General features: G+C 47.5%; 1 protein-coding gene across 3 annotated transcripts in view; it reads right to left on the bottom strand.

Moving 5' to 3' along the window:
- Positions 1 to 1,179: 1,179 nt before the first annotated feature.
- The window catches only part of POLDIP3 (DNA polymerase delta interacting protein 3), a 22,915-nt gene continuing 537 nt past the window's right edge, over positions 1,180 to 23,557 (bottom strand). Inside the window, exons 2-9 of one of the 3 annotated variants that reach the window (XM_024737459.1) lie at positions 13,241 to 13,631; positions 12,395 to 12,481; positions 11,140 to 11,235; positions 9,202 to 9,381; positions 8,563 to 8,640; positions 5,645 to 5,774; positions 4,531 to 4,597; positions 1,180 to 3,518 (exon numbers count right to left, since the gene is read on the bottom strand). In XM_024737459.1, the coding sequence (XP_024593227.1) occupies positions 3,341 to 3,518; positions 4,531 to 4,597; positions 5,645 to 5,774; positions 8,563 to 8,640; positions 9,202 to 9,381; positions 11,140 to 11,235; positions 12,395 to 12,481; positions 13,241 to 13,631 (1,207 nt within the window). In that variant the 3' untranslated portion in view covers positions 1,180 to 3,340. The remainder of the gene's footprint in view (positions 3,519 to 4,530; positions 4,598 to 5,644; positions 5,775 to 8,562; positions 8,641 to 9,201; positions 9,382 to 11,139; positions 11,236 to 12,394; positions 12,482 to 13,240; positions 13,632 to 23,557) is intronic. The other 2 variants (XM_024737460.1, XM_024737461.1) reach the window with 2 other exon arrangements.

Below are 23,557 nucleotides of genomic sequence, written 5' to 3'. Positions count from 1 at the left end.
GGTTGTTGGTCTGCTTCTCCAGCACCCAGCTTGGCTTATATGAAGGAAAAAGAAAACCCAGGGAACTCAATGCCAGTCGTTCATTGGGTCCCAAGGTCCCCAGCCAGTCTTTCTTCTCTCCACCTTCCAGTCTTATGTTTGTTTTATATAAAATATCCAGGGTTTTATTTAGTGGAAAGGATAGGGATAAATACTTCCATCCCATCTTCCCATATAGGAATGTAAAATGGTGCAGCCACTGTGGAAATCAGAATGGCGATTCTTCAAAATATTAAAAATAGAACTGCCACATGATCCAGCAATTCCACTTCTGGGTATATATCCAAAGAATTGAAAGCAGGGTCTTGAAGGTTTTGAAGAGATATTTGTACACCCATGTTCATAGTACTATTCACAACAGCTAAAGCATGGAAGCAACCCAAGTGTCCAACAGATGAATGGATAAGCAAAATGTGGTATATACATACAGTGGAATATTACTCAACCTTAAAAAGGAAATTCTGACACATGCTACAACATGGATGAACCTTAAGGACATTATGCTAAGTGAAATTAGCCAGTCACAAGACGACAAATACTGTCTGACTCCACTTACATGAGTAGTCAAAATCATAAAGACAGAAAATAGTAGTTGCCAGGGGCAGGGGAGGATCTCAGGAGAGGAATGAGGAGCTGGTGTTTAAGGGAGAATTTCAGCTCCTACAAAATGAAAAAGCTCTGGAGGTGTGTAGTGGTGATGGCTGTACAGCAATGTGAATGTATTTAATACCACTGAACTGTCCACTTAAAAATAGTTAAGATGATAAATTTTGTGTGTATAATTTCTTTTTTTCTAATGCATAGTTGATCTAAGAAGTAAATTTCACCCGTAAGTGTAACTTCAAGGCAAAGGCTCCTCTGCTCCCCATGAACAGACCTAACGCTACGTTGGAGCTGACCATGCTTAATACACAGTGAGGCACTTTAGGCCCAGCAGGCGCCAAGCTCCTCTGCCAGGTGCTTCCAATACACTGATGCTCACATTCTCTCAGCTGCAGAGACTGCAGTTCAGTGAGTCCTGGGAACAACTGTCCCAGGGTCATAGCTGGTGAGCCGTAAAGCAGAGGCAAATCCTCGTTTCCTTGTGCCAAATTCCATGAGGCCTCTTAGCATAATCTTTTCAGAAATGACAGCTCAAAAGTAGGAATAACAAATGTTTATTCAGAAATGGGTAACACAGCCTCCTCCATCCCTTAATGCCTCTTCCTCTCCTTTTGAACAAAAGAGACACAGACGGGGAATGCAGGGGAGTGGGAGGTGAAGGACACAAGGATTGGCCTACCACCTTCTGTTTCCCACGATGCCATCCTGTAGAACAGGGGGGCAAACAGGCTCTGCCCTGCAATGTACCATATGGCCAGCCAGAGGACAGGGCCCAGATGGCCAGGCAGCTGCAGGTGGGTTCACTGAAACCCTGTGATAAGCAGAGCAGCCTGACATGGTACTGGAGGGGAGACAGGAGGATAAAGCCATGCAGTCGGGATACATACCGTCCCTCCCGAAAGCAGAGTCCACGCAGTGATCTGTCTCCAGTACCTGCGAAACCAGGTCCTAGTGTCTTATGGACATTCTCTGGGGCCAAGGAAGGGAAAGTGTAGGAGGCGTGTCTCCCAGCTGCTGAAGAGAACTAAGTTTGCACCCATTCAAAGGGGGAGAAGGGAACGAAAGCAGCCTTCTTTAAAGTACTAGAAAGTGGAGCAGCAACAGGCAGATTCCTCGGGCTTCCCAGGCCTGGGCAACCTCAGACCTGGACGACTGAGCTCGGTTCAAACCCTGGGTCCCCCCTGCTTGACAGATTTAACTCTGTGGAAACATGAGTTTCCAGGTTTTTCTTCACTGGACTGGCCCCAAGTAGGTCATGAGAGATTCTTAGTGTCTCAGGTCCCGTTTATACTTTCTAGGCTTGTGCCTTCCATACCACCTGCTACTGATCTGTAGCCCTCCCAGAATCGCGCTCCCCAAAACACGCCAGCTCTGCTAGGCTGGCTTCCCTTTACAGTCCCAACAAACCGGCAGGAAACTGAGAATGAATGTCACTGGAGCAATGCTGTGCTGGTATACTCTGGGGCTGCCCCAGGTTCTACAGTTTTGCCCCAAATGCCTGAAACCATACTGAGGGAACAACTCACCAGCTTGCCTGGAAAGGCTGCTTTGCTCTCTCACCTCCCTCCCCACCACCCATCGCTCCCCTACCCCGACTGCCAAGGCAGGAAAACACCCTCCCGTCAGGGTGGGTCCCTCACAACAGTGGAGCAGTGCCCCCTGGTGGCTGCTGGATATATGCCGCCTCTCAGCATCCCTAACTATTGTCCTGTTCCTGTACCTAAGGCCAGAAGAAAAAATCTAGCAGTAAGTCAACAACTCCTATTCAAATAACCCCCCAGGCCCACAGAGTCACAGGACGGGAGGCAGGCCCTTTGAAACACCCAACGAGCAGAGAGCTGGCATGTGCACCAAAACCAGGGTGTGACAATGCTGTACTGCTGAGAAATGGGAGGCTAATGCTGCAAGCCCCTCCCAGCAGTGACGCCCAGAAGGCCAAGAGAGCTGGGGTGGGGCACTCGGCACAACTCAAGGGAAGAGGGGAGTGTGAACTCAAGAATTTACTCTAGGTTGACTGAGACAGTACAGGTCCCCCAAACCAAGAGCCAGCGGTGCACTCTTCCTAGCGAAGCAAGTCTCACCCTGCCCTTGCCACAGGGTCCTCTCCAGACCACACTGGTCTGGAGCCAACTGCGGTGAGAGGACAAGGGGCCTGTGACCTGATCCCCACCTAGGCCACCTCCACTGACTAGGAGAGTGAGCGGCAGAGATCTTGAGCTGACCTGGTTCCTATCAGGATGGCAGGGGCTTCCATTCCCCACTTCAAAAAGTTTAAAAAAGAGAAAGGGGAGTCAAACCCTCACCCCTGAAGAAAGAGCAGTGTCCTTCAAACAGCCCTTGGCCTGCATTCCATTGGGCCTCAAGAAGGCCACCCAGAGAATTCAGGGAACCATTTCCAGACAGAAAAAAACAATTTAGGGCTGAGTTTAGGGGGAGACACTCTGAGCAACACAAGCTTACCTTGGTGATGAGGTGGAGAGAGAAGAGACATACTACAGGAAATGTTAACATACAGAAGAGCACAGGGTAGAACACAACACAGAAAGGCGGGTACCATCCAGTGAGGAAGCTCTCTACCCCCGGCGACCCTTCCCACGCTCAGGGGCCTCCAGTCCAATGGCCCATAGGTCACAAGCTTTGTTTTGGGAAACAGAGCCACCCTCCTCTGCCCCCGCTTCTGGCTGTCTCGCTCCCCCGCTCAAAGTTTGATTTTGAATTCTGTGGGCTGTGTGGTCACAGAGGCCCCTGAGGACTTGAAAAGTGCCTTCAGAATGGTGTCAGGGTCCACTTCGGCAGGAGGGTTGGATGAGGCGGCAGAATTCACCCTGCGAGGCAGCTCACTCTCCTTTTTCACTGAGGGGCTGTCGCTCAGCCGTCTGTAGAGAGCACAGAAAAGTCAAAGTCCTTGTGGGTTTCCCTAACGTAGAGAGCGGTCCCACTGTTAGCTGAGGATCTCTCAAAAGCTGAGCACCAAACATAATGCTTTCCGTACCCTTTTACTCCATTTCTTATAGCAAACCTATCATTTTTTAAATTTGCTGATGAGAAAATTGAGATGCAGTCTGCTATGATCTGGGTTTTAAGTTTAGGAAACACTGCATGTCCCTCAGGGATGGTCAAACACACATCGGCATATTACACATTCTGAGAAGTCTTATAGATTTAACTGGGTTTAGCCCAGTGGTTCCCAAACTCACTAGGTCATAAAACGCACATTTTTCAGAATACAACTTAATCCTGCAACACGGTTTAAGAAACTTATGTAAGTCACACGACGCAACATCCAGGGTTCAAAGTGCCGTCTTTCGGTATTTCAAAGTCTATTTCAGGCCTGCCCCACACTACCCCTCCCACCTTGGCAAGGCTAACATTCTCCCTGGGTCTGTGTATCCTTGTCTACAAAAGGACTTCCTTCTGAATGTCAGTCTAGACATTTTCTGCATCTCAGGCTTCAAAAAGTCCTCAGTCCTGGACCAGGCAATGTATGCCTGGGTATGTAACAAAACAAGGGGTAGCACCCAGCACTGTCCCCCAGAGTCAATCATGAGGAGGCAGGGTTTTCCGCTCACCCGGACAACGCACACACAGTTGTGCAAAGAGGGACACAACTGGCCTGCTCGCCGCTTTCTTCTCAGGTGTTTCTAAATTATAAGGCTGGGAATGAGGTCTTAATGTTAGCCCCTGTGGGGTCAATCCCCTGCAGAAATGATGTGACAAGCCACTTTGTACAAATTTAAGCCTCCTGATTGGCTGCCTGCTATCAGAGCAGAGGAAATGGAATGGAGCTGTATACAGGCAGTTTACCCCTCAGAACAGAGAGATGGTCATGCAGAGTAGGCAAGCAGAAAAGCTCCACTTGGTCCCCAGCACCCCACCTTTGGAACTTACAGCAGGATGGGCTGGTCTGAGGTGATAACATTCCCATTCATGTGGAGGTTGCATTTCATTGGTTGCCCTGAAAAACCAAAAAAGAAAAGGCTCTGCCATGGGACTTCAGCTCCTCACACAAAAGGACATGGACTGCCATTTTCATTACCAGGAGTCAAAGCATACACCACTGGCAGCTCTGGCTGCACAGCTAGGGATGGGGCTGTCAGGTTTTGGCAAAGCCAGAGACTAAGAAAACCCCAGGGTTATGAGGTCCATGAAACCTTGCCAATGATGGCACCAAGAAGCCAAGTGGCAACAGAGCTAGCTTCATGCAGGAGATCAGAGTCAAAGTAAGGGAAAAAGTGGACTCAGCATGAAGCACTCCAAACTTGTTTGTGAAACAAGTAGTAAGGGAAAATGCTTACGGTATAAAATTAAGTGAAAAAAAGATTCAAAGCCTATGTTCAGATGTCTACTTTGTCCATGAAGGATTAACCTTACAAGGACTGGATTCCCACTTTATATAGCATGTGATAAGTGTAAGAGTAACAGCACAAAAAAAGGGGAAGAGGGAATAGAGCCCTATAGGAGTGATATTTCTAAATCTCACTGCAACTGCGTTAATACTAACCTGAAATAGATTCTGATAACCTACAATGTATACTGTAAACCCCTGAGCAACCATTAAGAAAGTGACTCAAAAAATACAGTGGAAAAAAATCATTAAAAGAACTAAAATGCTGCACTAGATTTTCATATAATGCAAAAGAAAGCCACATAAAATGTGAACAGATTAAATAATCCAATAAAAAAGCAGAGGCTGAGATAACCAACAAGGATCTACTGTATAGCACTATACTCACTATTTTGTAATGACCTATATGGGAAAAGAATCTGAAAAACAATGTGTGTGTGTGTATCTATCTCTGAATCACTGTGCTGTACATCTGAAACTAACACTGTAATTCAACTATACTTCAATTAAAAACATAACATCTCTGCTTGCTCTTAGTACACAGGTGGCCCCGGAGGGTTTAATGCACCAGGAGGTCCAACCACCCATCTCAGAGGAAGGCCTGCTGTGAGCAGTGAGGAGCAGCAAGGTGAGGTGGCTGCTTTCTCCCTGACTTACCATCCAGACACCGGTTGTTATACTTCTTATATGCAGTGATGGCATCGTCCTTCTTCACGAAGACCACCTCTGCTACCCCAGGATGGACCAGCCGAGCTCGCTTCAGGGCTCCACAAACACAAAAAAGCTCCTGTGAAGAACAAGAGGGGTTAGTTAGGGTTGGGGGAGCATTTTGGGCAGTCATCATCCTTCCAGCCTGCCATTCACACACTCCAGACAGGGCTCTGGGTTGACTGGTGGCCGCACTCTGACTGAACATGCCCAGCAGCCAAGATTTCAGGGAGGCTCCATTTTAGGTGGTCCTGGGACATCCACAGGCCTCAACCTGGGACCAGATGAGGGGAAAAGCTGTTCTGGCAGTGAGAAGTGAGTCTGGGCTTACAAGCCTTGGAGTCCCTGTGACTCCAAGTCACCCCCAAAGTCTTCCTGCCTCAGTGCCCACCTCCTCAACAAGGGAAATAGTTATGGAATACGGAATTTCTGTCAAGAGTGTCTGTAATGAGAATGGACAGACATATAGGCTCATCAAAGACAGTGGCTAATATATCATCTGGGAATCAAAACACAAATTCTGGAGTTCTATGCAGGGTGACCAATCATCCTAGTTTGGCTAGATTGAGGGATTTCAACTGAAATCATTTTCAAGGCAGTGCTTTGTACACCTGTGTCATCATCATCATTTATTCCAACTCTAATCCCTCCTCTTTCACAGACTGAGGCCAGAGAGGGAACCCAATATGGATACAGACTGCAAAGGCCAACTAGCACCCAAGCCATTTCTTCACCTGCAACTGCCTTCACAAGTTGGTTATGGGGACAAAAAGATTTACGAAAAGGTCGTTGAAATGACTTTTTTCTAATGATAAAAGGGAAAATGCTACATATCAAAACCAAGATACGGAACTGAATACTAAGTGTAATTCTAACTCTATTAGTTTTTCTTTTAACATTACTTATTTGGGTAGAAAAGAGGTGAGGATGACTATTATTGGCAGTTCACTATGATTACTGGCAGTTTACTATGAGTAGTAATCATTACAGGTAATTCGTTTTTCATTCCTATGTAATTTCAAAGATCCTGCATACAAAATGCCTGCCACACAGTAAGTGTATAAATAATAATAGCTATAATTAACTCAATAAATAAAAGCTATTATTACTTTTATAATCAGGAAAAAATTGCTTTCTTTCTAATTTGTCAAGTCTTATACAAAGTAGGCAACAATTTCTATTCTCATGTGCACTGTTCACAAAGCGATCACCCAGCACTCACATTTCACAATCAAAACCATTAACAAACGTGGCGGCCAGCGTGGGCTGTTATAGAACCTGGGACTCAGCTGCAGGGAGAGGCTGGAGTCCAGCTGCATTCATTCTGTGATCTAACAGTTGAGTAAAAAGGGCGCCTGGGTTCTTTAACAGTCTTATTGGTGTCTGAATGAAAATGAGGTTGAAAAGTCCTGGCTGAAAGACAAATACCGTATGCTAACACATATATATGGAATTTAAGAAAAAAAAAAGGTCATGAAGAACCTAGGGCTAAGACAGGAATAAAGACAAAGACCTACTAGAGAATGGACTTGAGGATATGGGGAGGGGGAAGGGTAAGCTGTGACAAAGCGAGAGAGAGGCATGGACATATATACACTACCAAACGTAAAATAAATAGCTAGTGGGAAGCAGCCACATAGCACAGGGAGATCAGCTTGGTGCTTTGTGACCACCTAGAGGGGTAGGATAGGGAGGGTGCGAGAGAGGGAGACACAAGAGGGAAGAGATATGGGAACATATGTATATGTATAACTGATTCACTTTGTTATAAAGCAGAAACTCACACACCATTGTAAAGCAATTATACTCCAATATAGATGTAAAAAAAAGAAAAGAAAAGTCCTGGCTAAGTCTGGGCCACCCTTCACTAGGTACCTGAATTGGGTTTTGCCCATGACTGCCAAGGGTGGGACAGGATGGACCAGAAGCGCAATCCAGAGGGGCCAACCACTAGGTAACACCAGTCCATTTCATCCCTTTTACTTTGGAGCTATCATGAAAACCCCTAAAGGAGGAAGAAATTCCAAAGACTGAGGAAAATATGAACCACGGGATTTTGCACAGTGGGACTAAATGATCCCATTCTAGCACAATTCCATGGCCCTGAGATTTAGGTTGGGCACCTGGCTCTGTTTTTGTTGTTTTCGTTTTTTTTTGGGGGGGGGGGGCACACTGCATGGCTTACAGGATCTTAGTTCCCTGACCAGGGATTGAACCCAGGCCCCGGCAGTGAAAGTGCCGAGTCCTAACCACCGGACCGCCAGGGAATTCCCCTGGCTCTGGTTTAGAAGCTGTGAGGAAAACGGTTCACATACCTGGCCTGACTGCTCTTTGGAAGGTCTGCTTCCAAGGCTGGCCCTTGGCTGGCATCTGGGAACTTAGATTCTGGGAGGGCTCCCATAACCCTAACCGATAAGAGTGGCACACTGAGCCTAAACTGTTTGTGCCGACAATGCAGTTTATGCTAAACACTTGCTTTCCTTCTGAGTCTGGAATTTTGGCGTTAGGCAGAGGGTGCCTACATGACTCGTCCCTGATAAAAACCCTGGGCACTGAGTCTCTAATGAGCTTCCCTGGTTTCACACATGTCATTACAAGCAACTGCTGGGGGAATAAAGTATATCCTGTGTGGCTCCAATGGGAGAGGACTCCAGAAGTTTGAGTGTGCTTTCCTCCAGCCTTTGCCCCACGAACATTTTCCCTCTGTTGATTTTGCTTTGTTCCTGTAATGAATCTTAGCCCTGATACAACTCTATGCTAAGTCCTATGAGTCCTCTTAGAGAATCAGCTAACCAGGGGGTGCTCTTGGGGACCCTTGAAACAGAAGTGGCTTGAGATTTGAAATTCTGGCAGGCCACAGTACTCACAACAATGTCCTCCTCGGTGACTCGAGGGTGCAGATTATTCACGGTCATCTTGGTGCCTTCCAAAGGGCTGAGGACAGGCTGCCACAGACAAAAGAACGTTACCGGAAGTCAGTGAACAGCAGAGCTCACTTCAGGCAAACAACCAGGAAGGCCCAGAGGAAACCCCCATGGAGAGCCTGTCACAACTGGGCCCCTCTAATCATGCCCCCATCACCCTATGCTAGGGAATGGAACCTCTCATCATTTCCCAAATACACCAGGCCCTTTCGGGCCCGAGCCTCTGCCTGGAATGCCATTCACGTTTCAAGACCCGCCCGGCTCAGATGGCACTTTCTCTTTAAAGCCTTCCCGTATCTGTTCAGTTGAATTAGATGCTCTTTCCTCAGTGCTCCTGGCAGCCGTCTGTTGTAACACCAGGCACAGTGCTCTGTCTGCAGCTCTGTTTTCCCTATTTGCCTGTGAGCTCTCTGAGGGCAGGGGCCACTGGATCTTGGTTTGCTCATTTGTAAAACGGGGGTGGCAACGCCCACCTCAAAGGCACCATGAGGACCCAACAGGATGCACACAGCACACTGCCCACCCAGCACAGGCTAACTCTCAACTAGCGTGGTCACTTCCTCTCCTTCACCTTCACCTCACCTCAGCAGGCGGCAGCTCTTTGGGGGGATCCTCCTTGTTCACTAACGTCCGGGACATGTTGGTCAAGGCTTTTGTTCGAACAGAGGAGGGGAGAGCAGGAGCTGTGTATGCATCATTCTGAACCACTTTGGTGAAAGGAAGCGCCTTGGACATGGAAAGCTTGGAACTGCTCACCCCAGCCTAAACAAAGAGGAAGAGAGGAATCTGAAAAGCTAGCGACCCAGACACCCCAGGGGGCTGACAACCCCCAGTATCTCAAGGCCTCCCACCTCCCAGTTCCATTATCGATCTAAAGCCAGAAAGGTGCCAGCTGCCAGGGAAGGGGCAGGAGGAGAGAAAAACGGCCTGCACGTGTGTTCACAGAAGCCACTTTCCAGTGTGGGAAGCCCTTTCCAAGAAGCTTCCACGCAGTCCTGAACAGGAGCCACAGGCTCACCCATACCGTGTAGACTTTATAAAAACCCTACAATTTGGAGTTAAGAGGCCAGAAGCTCGGGGTCAAGTCCACTCCTAGATACGCTTCTATCACGATGGGCTGGCTGGGAATAGGAACTCACTCTTAAGAAGGCCTGGACTCCCAGCTTTTTGGTCCCTGTTCTGCACAGAGGAACGATGTGTAGCCCTGCCTCCTCAGCTCCCAGACTGTCAGGGACATGCTGGCAGAGTCAGCATGTGCAAACCAGCAGAAACAGCTCCATCCCTCACTTACCTGTTACCCCTAAGTACGGACGTGATCCCTTGGAAATATAAACCAGTGAACTTCCTGGTTTTAATGTGTCTGAGGAAAAAAAAATGCATGAGGCAGAAGTGGCAGGTGGTCTTGCCGTAGGAAAAAGGAGGAATGCAGCAGCCAGACAGGCAGATGATGGGACAGGGTCAATTCACCAGCTTCTGCCAATCCAGGTGAATCTAGCTTCATGCTGGATGCCACATTTCTCAAGCTGTTTTCTGAGTCTCAAGAGCCAGTGAGTGTAGTGGTTAAACACATAGCCTGGGAGCCAGACTGCTTAGGCTTAAATCCTTGATCCACTACTTACAAGCTGAGCAGATTTATTTCACCTCTCTGTGCCTAATTCCTCATCCGTAAAATAGGGGTAATAATAGTACCCATCTCACAGGGTGGGAAGGAAAGGAAGTCTTAAATAAGTTAATATAAACACAGGGTTTTTTCCAATTAGGGTTAGCCACTAACTGAGTTAGGAAAGGCCCAGCTCCTTTGTAACAAACTGGCATCATTCAGCTTCACACATCACATTAAGAGCTTCAACGGTAACCAGGAAATTAGTCCACATATTCAGTGCAGTGACCAAAACTGAGTCTTTGGGTCTCTGAAGACCAAACAAAGGCACTTAGCTTGGGCACCCACTTGCCTCCCTATGTGTAATCTGGCCGCATGCACTGAGCTGGGCATGATGTTCAGAGGTCCCTGATATTCCGAGGAACTACTTTCTTTCCTTCTCTGCATCAGCATCCTAGTCCATCGAGCTTTCCCTGCATGCAGGCTGCACCTGGTGGAGCCTTCAGGCAAGGCTCAGTTTATTCTTGCTAACACACTAACCAAGGGAATCCAGACTCAAGAATGGAGCCAGAGCTGCTGACCATGGAAGGAAGGGGACCAGGCAGAATGTCCTGCCACAAAGGAAATAAAATGTGATTCTGTCCTGTGGGATCACTCATATTTCCCCTGCAGTGACTCAGACACAGCAATTGGGAGCTGCAGCTCTGCACTTCACTATCTGTGGGACCTTGAACAAGTCAGTGGACCCGCTGCTGGTCTCAGCATTTATAAAAGCCAGGGGTTGGACTAGTTCCGGTTTTGATAATCTCATGACCCAAATGAAGAAATATTTCTGAATTGAAAGGCCCTACTCTCCACCACCTCTCCCATGAACCTGATCAGATACACCCAGAGTGTAGGAAGAAGGTAAGATGTCATACCACGTGGTGGAGAAAGCTGCCTGAGGCTGCAAATTTCATCTGTTTACTAGGAATGGGAGCTATAACATCATCATCTTCATCCAGGTCATATAAATTCTGAAAATAAAGAAATATAAGCTAACGTGGTATGCAGGCTCTTAACAGACATTTGGAGTAAGGACAACAGGGAGATGAGGGCTGGAGTAAGTGAGGTGGGGGGAGAAGTGGGTGCAGGGGGAGTGCCTGGGGGAAACTGGTCTGGGAGACTGGGGCTCAAGTCCTGGCAGGCTGCCTCCCTGCCCCCAAGGGTGCAATGAAAGTGCTGCAATTCCAGTTACATCAGAAGTACCTTTCTACAAGTGGGTACCTTGTAGTTACCTATCAAGGGCCCCTAAAATGTCTGTTTATATCCTTTGGCTTTCAAAGTCTGTGCCAGGCAATCTGGCCTATAGAAATAAACCCAAACTCTAGAAAAAGCTTTCTTCCTCCAAGATGTTCATAGAAGGATTTCTAACAGTGGAAATTACAGGAAAATGGTTGAAATAAACTCGAATGTCAACTCAATGGATCAAGCAGTTATTAAAATGTTTACAGTAAATGTGAAAACAAACAACATGAAACTGGATAATAACATAATCACAACTACAGCTATGCATTAAATAAATAATAATCACACACACACAACACAGGAAGGAACCAGGGCAGAATTTCAACAGGGGCTGGCTGTAGAGAGCCAGAGCGTGAGGACTTTTTTATCCCCTTCCTTAACCTTTCTCTGTTTTGCAAAATTTCTGTATAAGCACATACTACTTTTATAAAAAAAATAAAAATAAAAATAAATTTCAATTTGCCTCTCTCTCCCTATGCATTTAAGAAATTTCTTTTTAAAACTCATACACTGCAAAAAGTGTCAAATGTAATTAATCCCTCCTCCAACTCTTCAAATTGGAACCTTGGGCCAGGCCTCAGTTAATCCACGTGGAAGGCCGCATCAAAACACACAAGTGTGGGGGACTTCGCTGGTGGTCCAGTGGGTAAGACTCCGTACTCCCAATGCAGGGGGCCTGGGTTTGATCCCTGGTCGGAAAGCTAGATCCTGCATGCGTGCCGCAACTAAGAAGTCTGCGTGCCGCAACTAAGAGTCTGCACATCGCAACTAAGAAGTCCGCATGCTGCAACTAAGACCCAGCACAGGCAAAATAAATAAATAAATATTAAAAAATTTAAACAAACAAACAAAACCACACACGTGTGTATACACACACACACAGTCCACCTGTTTGGCCTGGTGGTTATTGACGACGTTGATCTTCATTCCAGCAGGATGGGCATGAGTTGGTGCCATGGCCTTCTGCTGTGGAACCTAGAAATACCCAGTGGTCACAATTCATCCCACAGGGCCTGCAAGTGTTCTCTATGTGAGTAGAGGATCACTTAACTTAAAATATGGTGGGCACTCAGTTTTGGTCTGTGGTAAAAGGCCCTACAAGACCGCCTTATGCCCAAAGCAGGAAAGCGACAGGAAGACCCATCATCCCAGAGCTCATGTGACGATGCATTTGCAGGGCTCGATGAACCTGGCTTAATAAATGTTCACTGCTGCTGCTGTTCCTTTTACCAAAGATGCTGAGAAGATTAAATGATATTGTTTCCATTCCCTTTGGGGCAGCGGCTGTGCAGGTGGCCAAGACCCTGCACTAAGAGCCAGGTCTGACTGGGCTTCTATCCTGGTCCTCCCTCCCACTGACCGGCTGTGTAACTGTGCTCAATTACTCACATCTCTGAGACTTAGATTCTTCTTTTATAAACTGGGGTAATAATCCACGGTTGCAGTGAGGAATACATGTTAAGTACCTGCTACATAGCACGAGCTCAGTCAATGTTTTGTCCTTTCCTCTCACTTCCCTCTACTACTATCTCACTTAGAAAATCACTTAATTTCTCTGGACTACCCCCCACCCTTTTCTTTTACAGAAAAGTGAGATGATATCTTGCCTACCTCATATGGTTACTACACAAACAGCTGGGGGAACTGGCACTTTGCCTAAACACTCCTGGTCCTTGGCCTGAAACTACAGCTGTTACTGGTTTCCAGGAATCTGTGACAGGAGCCACAACCTACCTGGATGGTTTTAGTGAGCTTCAGAGCAGGGGTCACTGTCCCGATGGGTGGGCTCATGAAGGCAGCAGGGGAATTCCGCTTCAAGCTGATCTTCTCCCGGGCATCAGCCACCTGGTGGGGCTTCTGGGGCACCGTGCTCTGCTGCTTGCGGGAATTCAGCATCTCTCTGGCATCTTGCACTTTCCCTTTGATCCGGAACCTGGCATCTTTCTGCAAAAGCTTTTCCCGGGCATCCTTGACTCCCAGCTTGAGCCGGGCATCTGAGAGGCCAATCTTCTGCCGAGCATCAAACCTCTGCTGGAAGGTGGCTGTGCGTGCTGGCTGGCCGAGAAGGCTCTGTTGGATCCCAACACGAGATCGGACACCTCCAACTCCTGGTCTGGCATTGAGCCTGCAAATAAAAACTGCAACATTAAGAGGATCTGGATATCAACAGCAGGCTGTGGAAGTAGAGCCATGGTAATACCGGAAACAAAGAAAGTCCTGGAGAAACCAGAAAGCTGCTCCCTGTCAGAGGAAACAATTAATAGAGACTTCTTTCGTAGTTTTATGACTTTTAACTCTGCACTGTAAACAAAGTTAGGAGGGAGGGCCTGCTGGTTTCTATCACTAGGTAAGACTGTTTTTGCTCCCGGACCAGGTGTTTTTAGACAGTATGATAGACACCTCCAAACAATACCACAAAAAATAAGAATATTCCCCAGATATCAAAACCCCACACACCTGAAGAGCAACTTCAGTTTCCAAAGTGCTTCCACATCCGTGCTCTCAGTCAGCACTCTCAGCACCCTGTGGAGCAGGCATTATTATGCCCATTTTACAGCAGAAGAAACAGGCTTAGAGAGCTTGAGTGATTAACGAAGGGTGCCCAGCTGGCCTCCGGCAGCCTCCTGCCTCCAGGGCAGGTAGATATCCCCACTGGGCTGGGACCAAGAAAGCCAACACATAGGTCTGGCTTGGAGCCAGAGGGCTAACAGACTAAGATATAAAGACTTGGTAGAAAGAAAAATAATCACTCTGAACTGTTTCTATTCACAATACTCTGACTCCAAATGTGTAGGTTTTTTCCTCACGCCAACTAATTCTCTAAGTCTCTAGACACCAACTGGGTGTCTGACAGCTCAATTCTGACACTAACTACCTAGAGTTGGCACAGACTCCACAGGTTAAAGGCTCAGTCCCACAAGACTGTCCTCAAGTCAGAGGTCAATTCCAAGTCCTGGGCTTCCTGTTCATATGATCGACGGGCTATAAATGGAGGGTTCACACGACCCCCCCCTCCTCAAGTTACATAATTTGCTAGAATACCTTATAGGACTGAGGAAACAGTTTACTTATTATTACCAGTTTATAACAAAGGATACAATTCAAGAACAACCAAGGAGAAGATCTGTGTAAGGCAAAGTACAGAGAAAGGGTATGGCAACACCACCCTCCTGGCACATGGATGTATTCACCAACCCAAAGTTTCTCCAAACTCAATTGTATAGGGGTTTCTATGGAGGTTCCATTACCATAATTGATCAAATCACTGGTTACTGATGATAAGCTCAATCTCTAGCCCCTCTTTTCTCCCTGGAGGTCCAGGGTAGGGAGTGGGGTGGAGCTGCAAGTTCCAACAGGCTAATCATGCCTAGGTCTTTCTGGTGACCAGCCCCTGTCCTGAAGCTCCCTAGGGGCCTACCAAGAGCTGCTTCATTAGAACAAAAGATGCTCCTATCACCCTTATCACTCAGGAAATTCCAAGGGTTTTAGAAACTGTGTGCCAGGACAAAGATCAAATATATACTTATCACAGTCTGCAACAACAAAAATGTCAATCCAGAAACTGTTAAAACTGGAAAGGAACAAAACTCCATAAAACAAGTCCCATTCTCTTCTGGGGCTCCTTCGTTGGCTCTTCTAATGGCTTGCGAGGAAACAGAAGACGCTTCTAGTCCAATCCTGGAAGTCCTCTCTGGGATCTGTGGGCTTCTGCCCACCCCACCATAAGGCTTCCAGCCACACAAACAGTCCTGTGGCAGGTGCCCTGCCTGGGGACACCAACTCCCACGCCTCCTCTTTGGGAAACCCTCTCTGATTCTTCCAGGACAGCCCTCCTTTGTGTCTATTATCCTTTGTGTTCTTCCCTTCTCTCCCTACCCTGGACTGGGAGGGAAGTGGCGGATGGGGCTCATTCCTGATTCACTGCCCCATGCTTTGTAAGTGTTGCTGAGCCCTGGCTCAGTATCAGAAACATCTAAGGAGCTTCTTAAAAATATAGATAGCTCTAAAAAAAGGAAAGAAAACTAACAAACAAAAAAATACAGCTCTCTAAACCCCACCCCAGAGCTACTGAGTCCAAAATCTGGGTGAAGGCCTGGGCATATGCATTTTTCACTCGACAGGTGATCCTGGAGAACAGCAGTGTTGAAAATCTCTGACCTGGAGTTAGAAGGTAAAACTACTGAATAAACAAGTTCCTATACCATGTCCCACATCACTGCGCAGGCCTCCCAGGAGGCATCCTTCATAGTGGGCAAGCCACTGGGTTCTCCTACTGCCTCTTTCTTCCTCAGCCAGCTGGAGTGAGACTGTCCACCAGCTCCTCTGCTAACAGCAGGAGTGCAACCAAAGGTGAGTCTTCCTGGCACCAGTAAAAGAAAACCTGGACCTTCATCTTGTTATTCTAAGCATAGTGGAAAAACACCTGCTGCCACTACTATGCCAGAGCCAGACCTAAGGCAGTGATGCATAACGTCAGTTTTCTTTGAAAAATGGCAAATTAGGATTTAAGTACTTTCCGGTGGGTTTATACAAAAAACAGGTGGAAGGGACTTCCCTGGTGGTCCAGTGGTTAAGACTCCGCACTCCCAATGCAGGGGGTCTGGGTTCGATCCCTGGTCAGGGAACTAGATCTCACATGCCACAACTAAAAAAAAGATCCTGCAGGCCACAACTAAAGAAAGATCTCACACGCATCAACGAAGATCCCGCATACCACAACTAGGACCTGGAGCAACCAAATAAATAATTAAATAAGTAAATATTTAAAAACAACAACAACAAAAAAAAAACAGGTGGAAGAGAGAGTGGAAGGGGTCATTTACAGAATCAATCAGATTAGGTTTAAGGTGGGTAGGTGGGACTGCTTGTCCATCCCTGCTCTATTTTCTCATGTAGAGACTCTGGGAGACTGAGGGGACTTCCCTGGTGGCACAGTGGTTAAGAATCTGCCTGCCAGTGCAAGGGACACTGATTCAATCCCTAGTCCGGGAAGATCCCACATGCCGTGGAGCAACTAAGCCTGTGCGACACAACTACTGAGCCTGCGCTCTAGAGCCCACGAGCCACAACTACTGAAGCTGCGAGCCTAGAACCTGTGCTCCGCAACAAGAGAAGCCACCGCAAAGAGAAGCATGCACACTGCAACGAAGAGTAGCCCCTGCTCGCCGCAAGTAGAGAAAGCCCACGTGCAGCAACGAAGACCCAGTGCAGCCAAAAATAAATAAATAAATTTATATATGTTAAAAAAAAACCCCAAACTGAAATTGAGTTATTTGTAGTGAGGTGGATGGACCTAGAGTCTGTCATACAGAGTGAAGTAAACCAGAAAGAGAAAAACAAATACTGTATGCTAACACATATATATGGAATCCAAAAAAAAAAAATGGTTCTGAATAACCTAGAGGCAGGGCAGGAATAAAGATGCAGACATAGAGAATGGACTTGAGGGCACGGGGAGGGGGAAGGGTAAGCTGGGACAAAGTGAGAGAGGGGCATGGACATATATACACTACCAAATGTAAAACAGATAGCTAGTGGGAGGCAGCCGCAAAGCACAGGGAGATCAGCTCGGTGATTTGTGACCACCTACAGGGGTGGGATAGGGAGGGTGCAAGGGAGACGCAAGAGAGAGGGGATATGGGGATATATGTATATGTATAGCTGATCCACTTTGTTATACAGCAGAAACTAACACAGCATTGTAAAGAATTATACTCCAATAAAGATGTTAAAAACAAAACAAAGTCTGTGGGGCCATGGGAGGGCTTAGAGGTAGCCCAGGGTTTCTGGAAAGAGTAGTGTCAAAAGGCACCCTAGGCAGACCAAATGTGGAGAGCGCCCCCTACAGCCCACAGCTTGTAGCATCTTTGCTCTCGCAGAGGGGGAGGGGGGAAGCTGAGGAGGGGTTTAAGTTCTCCCCATTTCCCCACCCTCAAGAGCATTCCTTCACTTCTCCCATATAACTTCCACAGCTGAAGGCTCTCTCCTTGGAGCCCTCAAAGCACTGAATAAAGCTTCTATTAAAGCACTTACCACGCAGCATCACAATGATTTGTTTACAACCCTGCATCATCCACAGGATTAAGAGCTTCCCAGGGGGTACATCCTACAGCTCCTCCCCTAAGTCAACAGTGCCCCAGGGGAATGACAAAGGCTCAAAGAGCTATGTCAGGGATCCTACAGGGCTACTAACTTACATTCTCCTTTTAGGCTCACAATCTCTGAGATCACCTGCCATCACTTCCATTTTACAGAGGAGAAACCAAATCAAAGAGCTAGTGGCATGGCTGGGACTGGACCCCAGACTCCAGACTCTTTCCATTATAACAGATTCCAAGCTTCTCTCTTTCCTACTCCAAGCCCCAGGGGAGGTAAGACGGGAGAAGGGGTGGCTGCCCTGGAAGGGCTTCTCCTAGAGAAGACTGCCCCTGCAAAGCCAGTCCTCCACCCAGCCCTCACCAACTGGTCCAGTGCCCTGCTAGGATCCTGGCCACCAATCGCTCTCCCAGCTGAGAGAGGGGCACCCACACAGCCATGGCACAGGGCCACTCTGGCCCTTACTCCAAAAGTGGGACCCACAAGGATCTTGCCGAGCTGCAGGAGCTTCAGGAAAGGTCTCCTGGAAGAGAAAGCAGCTGGTCTTTTTGTAATGAGTGGACATTACAAAGGGAACCAGGCTGCATACACACTGGCAGTGGAATACTTCATTGATGACCAGGTCCACCACACAGTGGAGGTCAGACACATCCTAACCCAAACTTGAGCCTGGCCTCCTGAATGAAGATTTCCTATCTTCATCTGTCTTCTCCAAATCCCACCTCCTCCCATCACCAGGGTACCCCTACCAAAGGTTCCTGATATTTATAACTACAGGAGGTGGGATGATCTTATCGTGTGATACACCATGATTTTACAATACCATAAAATTGGGCAAATCTAGACCCAATGGCATAATTATGCTTTCAAAAAGTCAAGTTACCCAATTTCACCAGTCATTCAAGCAATTAAACATTATTGCCAAGAAAAAAAAGAAAAAGCTACTGAAAGCAACTATTTTGAATAATTAAAGGAACAATGAGATTCTTTTTTAAATGGATGTAGGATTATCAGCTTATCTCTCTTTTTTAAAAAAACAATTATTTTATTTATTTGTTTTTGGCTGCGTTGGGTTGCGTTGGGTCCTTGTTGCTGCGCGGGCTTTCTCTAGTTGCAGGGTGTGGGCTTCAGTAGTTGTGGCATGTGGGCTCAGTCGTTGTGGCTCAGGGGCTCTAGAGCGCAGGCTCAGTAGTTGCGGTGCACGGGCTTAGTTGCTCCGCGGCATGTGGGATCTTCCCGGACCAGGGCTCAAACCCGTGTCCCCTGCATTGGCAGGTGGATTCTTAACCACTGCGCCACCAGGGAAGTCCCAACGATGAGATTCTTGAAAACAAAATTCATATCCTTGAACAGAGAATGAAGAAAGGGGCAGATTCAAAAGGTTTCTGGTTCATTCCAATTGGGTCTGAACAGTAAACCTTTGCAGAAGGAAGGGCGGGGGAGATTAGGCTTCTGAAACCTTAATTTATTCATATTCCTCAACAATTTCCCTTCTCTGATGATTTGTAATGGCTGTTTGAAGTGCTGCATTGAGAATTCACAGAAGTCTATGGTTGATAAGCAATGCCTGCCATGGCCACACAAGGGGCAACTGGCTACCACGGTTTATGAAAGCTTTTACAAAGAAGGCACTCTCAACTAACAGTTTTGAGCACTTACTACAGATCCATAAACTTTGACCCACCTCCTTTAACCCTCACAACTCTGAGAATTAGGTTATTATCCACCTTTTATAGATGAGGAAACTGAGATTCAAGGAGAGTAACTATCCCAAATAACAGAGCTATAATGGTGAAAGCTGGATTTGAACTTCACTATACCTAGTTAAAATACCAATAAATCAAGCGTGGGTCAAAAATAAAGAACAGGACTCAAGGAGTTAAGGAAGGGTGAATACTGTCCCCAAGCTAAGGAAAAAATTAGGACTCCAGTCACATCCAGGGATATAGCGTACCCTCTAGTGACGAGAGGGTGAGCACACACACTGAGGCTGGCGGACAGGGTGCTCACCAGAGACCCACACACCATACTGCTTGTCTAGCAAGGAAGACCACCAAGATGTCTCGTGCTGGTATTTTTATCTATTTGAACAGCACAAAAAGGTACATTTTGGGGAGGGAGGTGATACAGCTGTGGATGCAAGAGCACGAGTAAGCTACTTTCCCTCAAGTCCATGTATTCAGTTCCCTGGTTACACCAGTTCTTTCAACTCCTTTCATAAGCAGCTTTAGGGGGTTTCAGTGTTCAGGCTTCTTATAATCATTGCTCCTCTCCCTGCATGAAAAGACAGCCATTCATCCCAGCAAGCAGCAGTACTGCTTATATGGCAGGCATTAGTCATCAGGAATTTTTCAAATAAACACTCCTGCTAGAAAGCAGGTCTCTAAAACATAGAACCAGTTATGTTACCCTCCTGCTCCAAGAACTGCTAAGAGTTCTCTAACAAAGCCCAAGCCCTCAGTGGAACCACTAGTCTGGCCCCCGCTGCCTGCAGCCTCACCTCCCACGGCAGACTATCTGATGTTCCCGAAACACATTCTGCACTTCTGGCCTCAGTAAATGTTCGGGATGGGGAGAGAGGGAGGTTTTGGGCAAGTCTCTTAACTGCCTGGCCCCATCACACCTGAAACAGTGCAACTGTACACTGTTTCCAGACGCTCCCCAGGCACGCCACCAGGTCCTAGGAAGAGTGGTGTGGGCGAGAGGGCAAATGCCCTCTGGAGCCTGTGCCCCTCCCCCAGTCCCCTGCTGGAGCCTGGCATACACATGACCAGGGAGGGTCTGTCTGAGGCTAGGGATGCCTCACCCTCTTGGATCTACCTGTGGAGAGCAGAGTGGCAGCTGGCTCTGGACAGATGTCCAGTCCAAAGGATTCGGGCCCACAAGGGGGACCCTGGACTATTCTAAAGTGGATTTTAATCCATGGGGGTCTCTGGGTTAGAACGTGTGTGTTGAGGTCATCTTAGGGAGGAAACACAGTTTAGTTCTAACAATTACTGAGGGTCAATTCTGAACTATGTGCTTTAGAGACACAAGGAAAAACAAGACATGACCCCCTTACCCTCCAAGAGAGTTTTGTGCAGATGTTTCATTTTAAATTATAATTCTTCCCTTCTAAGCTAATGTAGCAACTCATTTACCTCCTCCTTGTTTTAGATCTAATTTCCTTTACCTTATTTCAATAAGGAAACCAGCAGTGAGTACCAGGACCAGAGCCCTGGCCTGAACTCAAAAGTTCCCTAACCTCCTCTCCCCATGGCTCCAAGGACTCTCACATATGCATCTGGCCCAGAGCTGCTCACCTCCAGCACACTCAAGGCCCAACTTCCCCACTAAGGCTGCCGTGTCACCTTCATCTAACGACATGGAGGGAGTGACAGATAGCTATCCTGTGAGGGGTGAACTGAGCAAACCAAAGACGGGGTGACTTGACTAACCAAATCAGTGATACTCTCACATCTAAAGGAAGAAATCGACAAGAGGGGCAGGCCCGCGCCACAGCTGGTGCCCAGTGCTGCCCTGGAAGGACTCACCTATGGGTCTTGAACAACTGGAGCCACTAGAGATGTGCCGTGTGTGAGGAAGGAGAGCACCTCACCACGGCCTGGATAAAGTACCATGAAATCATTGTCCCCTTCTCTAATTTCATATTAATCAAGGAACCGTTTGATGATTAACTGGGGGCCATGTAATAACGATGATGATGACACCTTTCTTGACTCACACAATCCGATGGACACAAAACAGAATGGCTGCTCTGAAGAACAAGCAAATTCCATGACCTGTGAAAAGGGGTTACTCACACTTCCACGGGCTCAGTCCTTTGCTATTTCCAATAAGAAGAGGAAAGAAGTTTTCTGAGATGGTCACAGGTTCTTTCTTCCTAAATTATTAAGCACAAAGTTCTTCCTGGGACATCCATGCTACATTAAACCAACGTTTCCAGTAAGGTGATTTCTTCTAGAAAGCATGTAAAATAGCCATTTGTTTACTGTAGGAACTGACGTTTGTTCACTGAAATTTGTTCAGACCTTTCAGTCCTTGCTGGGGACTCCCTCCCCACCCCATCTAGTTTTTCCCTTTGCTGGCTGTGCAAGCAAACTAAAAATGGAGTTTCCAGCAGGTTTAACCCAAACACAGCATGCAGTCCAGTTTCTTCTACACTGTCTCTTGGCCTGCACTTCCACCAATCCAATCTTCACATAAAAGCAAAGCAATATTCTCACACTGAAGACTGGATGTTACTTCTGTACTTAAAAGCCTTCCTTAACGATGATGATAACTAACATCTATTGGGCACTCAGTACCCATCAGATGCTTTCTGATGTACTTTAGATACATTGATTGACTAAGTCCTGACAACACCTAATAAAGTGAATATTATCCATATTTTATAGATAAGGGAAGAGAGGCATGAAGTGGTTAAGTAACTTTCATAAGATCATATGGAAAGTGGGAGAAGCAGGGATTGAAACTTGGCAGTCTGACTCTAGGACCCCAATGCTTAGCTATTATGTACCCTGGGGGAAGGGATTTGGGCTTCTACTCCTTTAAAGTCATTTGCTAAACCCTTACTATCTGGTACAAACTTTAAAATATACATTCTTACATTCTCATTTAATTCTCTCAACCACCTACCAGGAACCATTATTACAAATGAGGAAACTGCCCAGCTCAGAACTCACCTGGCCAGGGAGGCACAGACCCAACAATGGGCCTTGCCAAGGGACCAGGTCTGCCTGGCTGCACAGTCTCTGCCCTTCCCAGGGGTCCACATATCCTCCCTTCCCTGCATGCCCACCCAATGCCCAACACAAGACCGCACACATCAACACCAAAAAAAGTACAGACCGCCTGCAGTCAGGAACTGAGGGAAGTGACTGCAGGAAGCGCAGGTCCTGGGAAGCTGGCTCATTCGGCAACTGTCGAGCAAACCTGTGAAACCGGGATGGGCTTAGAAGTGGCCCGAGGACCCAGCACCAATTCCAGTTACTGGAAGGAAGACCTAGGAGAGAACTACTCACACGTAACGGTAGAGTAAATTAATGCTGGGTGCCTGTCACGAACCAGAAGCCAGGTGAAGTGCTGGCTGGTGAATTCCGTGGTGGCGGGCGCAGTGGCTATGTGTGCAGAGGTGAGGGTGGGGGGATACCTTTCAGAGAGTAAAATAATCCATTTTCTAGCCACAGGCACGCAGGCCGTGTTAATAAATTCACGTCTGCTGAGTGAATGACTGAGAAAACTACACCCACCTTCACAGCCCGCTGTTTACAGACGTGTGAACTAATTTAACGCGTGCTGGAAAACTACCGGCCGAAGTCCCCACTCTTTCAGACAGGTGAACTGGAGCGCACAAGGCTGGAAATGACTAACAACATTTGAAGGCCCAGAGGAAGTCCGGGACACCTAACTGCGAACCATGCCCGCGACTCCTCACCCAGATACACAACAGTCTTCTCTGCGAACCATCGAGAAACAGCCGGCCTCCAGCCCCGTCCCACCTGTTTCTCTGCCCAAGCCTGAGGCCAACTCAGCCAGCTCATAAAGTGCACTCGGCACCGATCTCAGCTCTCCGTGGCTTCGGGCAACTCACTCCGCCTCCAGCTCCTCATCTGGAAAATGGGGAAACCCTTAAGAGCGGGCCAGCAGGGCTGCGAAAAGAGCAAAGACCGCCTGGGCAGCAAAGCGCTTAGAGAACCTGAAATGCCGCACAAAGGGAGTCGAGTGTTAGAGGAGAACCAGGCGCAAAATTTGGAAATTAAAGGTCTGGGTGTGGATCTCGGCTTCGGCACTAACAGACCGGCAGAGTCTGAGCAAATCACTTGCCCGCGCAACTCCAGTCGTCCTAACTCTGAGGCCGCGCTGAGACCGTGGGGCAGCGCCCGGCTCCTCAGACAAGGGGCTGCGCCGGAGACCCTCCGGGCCGCGGACAGCGCGTCCCCTCCACAACCGCAA

This window comes from Neophocaena asiaeorientalis, unplaced genomic scaffold (assembly GCF_003031525.2).
Source record: "Neophocaena asiaeorientalis asiaeorientalis breed wild unplaced genomic scaffold, Neophocaena_asiaeorientalis_V1.1 scaffold242, whole genome shotgun sequence".
In the NCBI taxonomy this organism is placed as follows: domain Eukaryota; kingdom Metazoa; phylum Chordata; class Mammalia; order Artiodactyla; family Phocoenidae; genus Neophocaena; species Neophocaena asiaeorientalis.
Note: the sequence above shows the minus strand (reverse complement) of the source record. Positions and strands in the feature narration are given on the sequence as shown.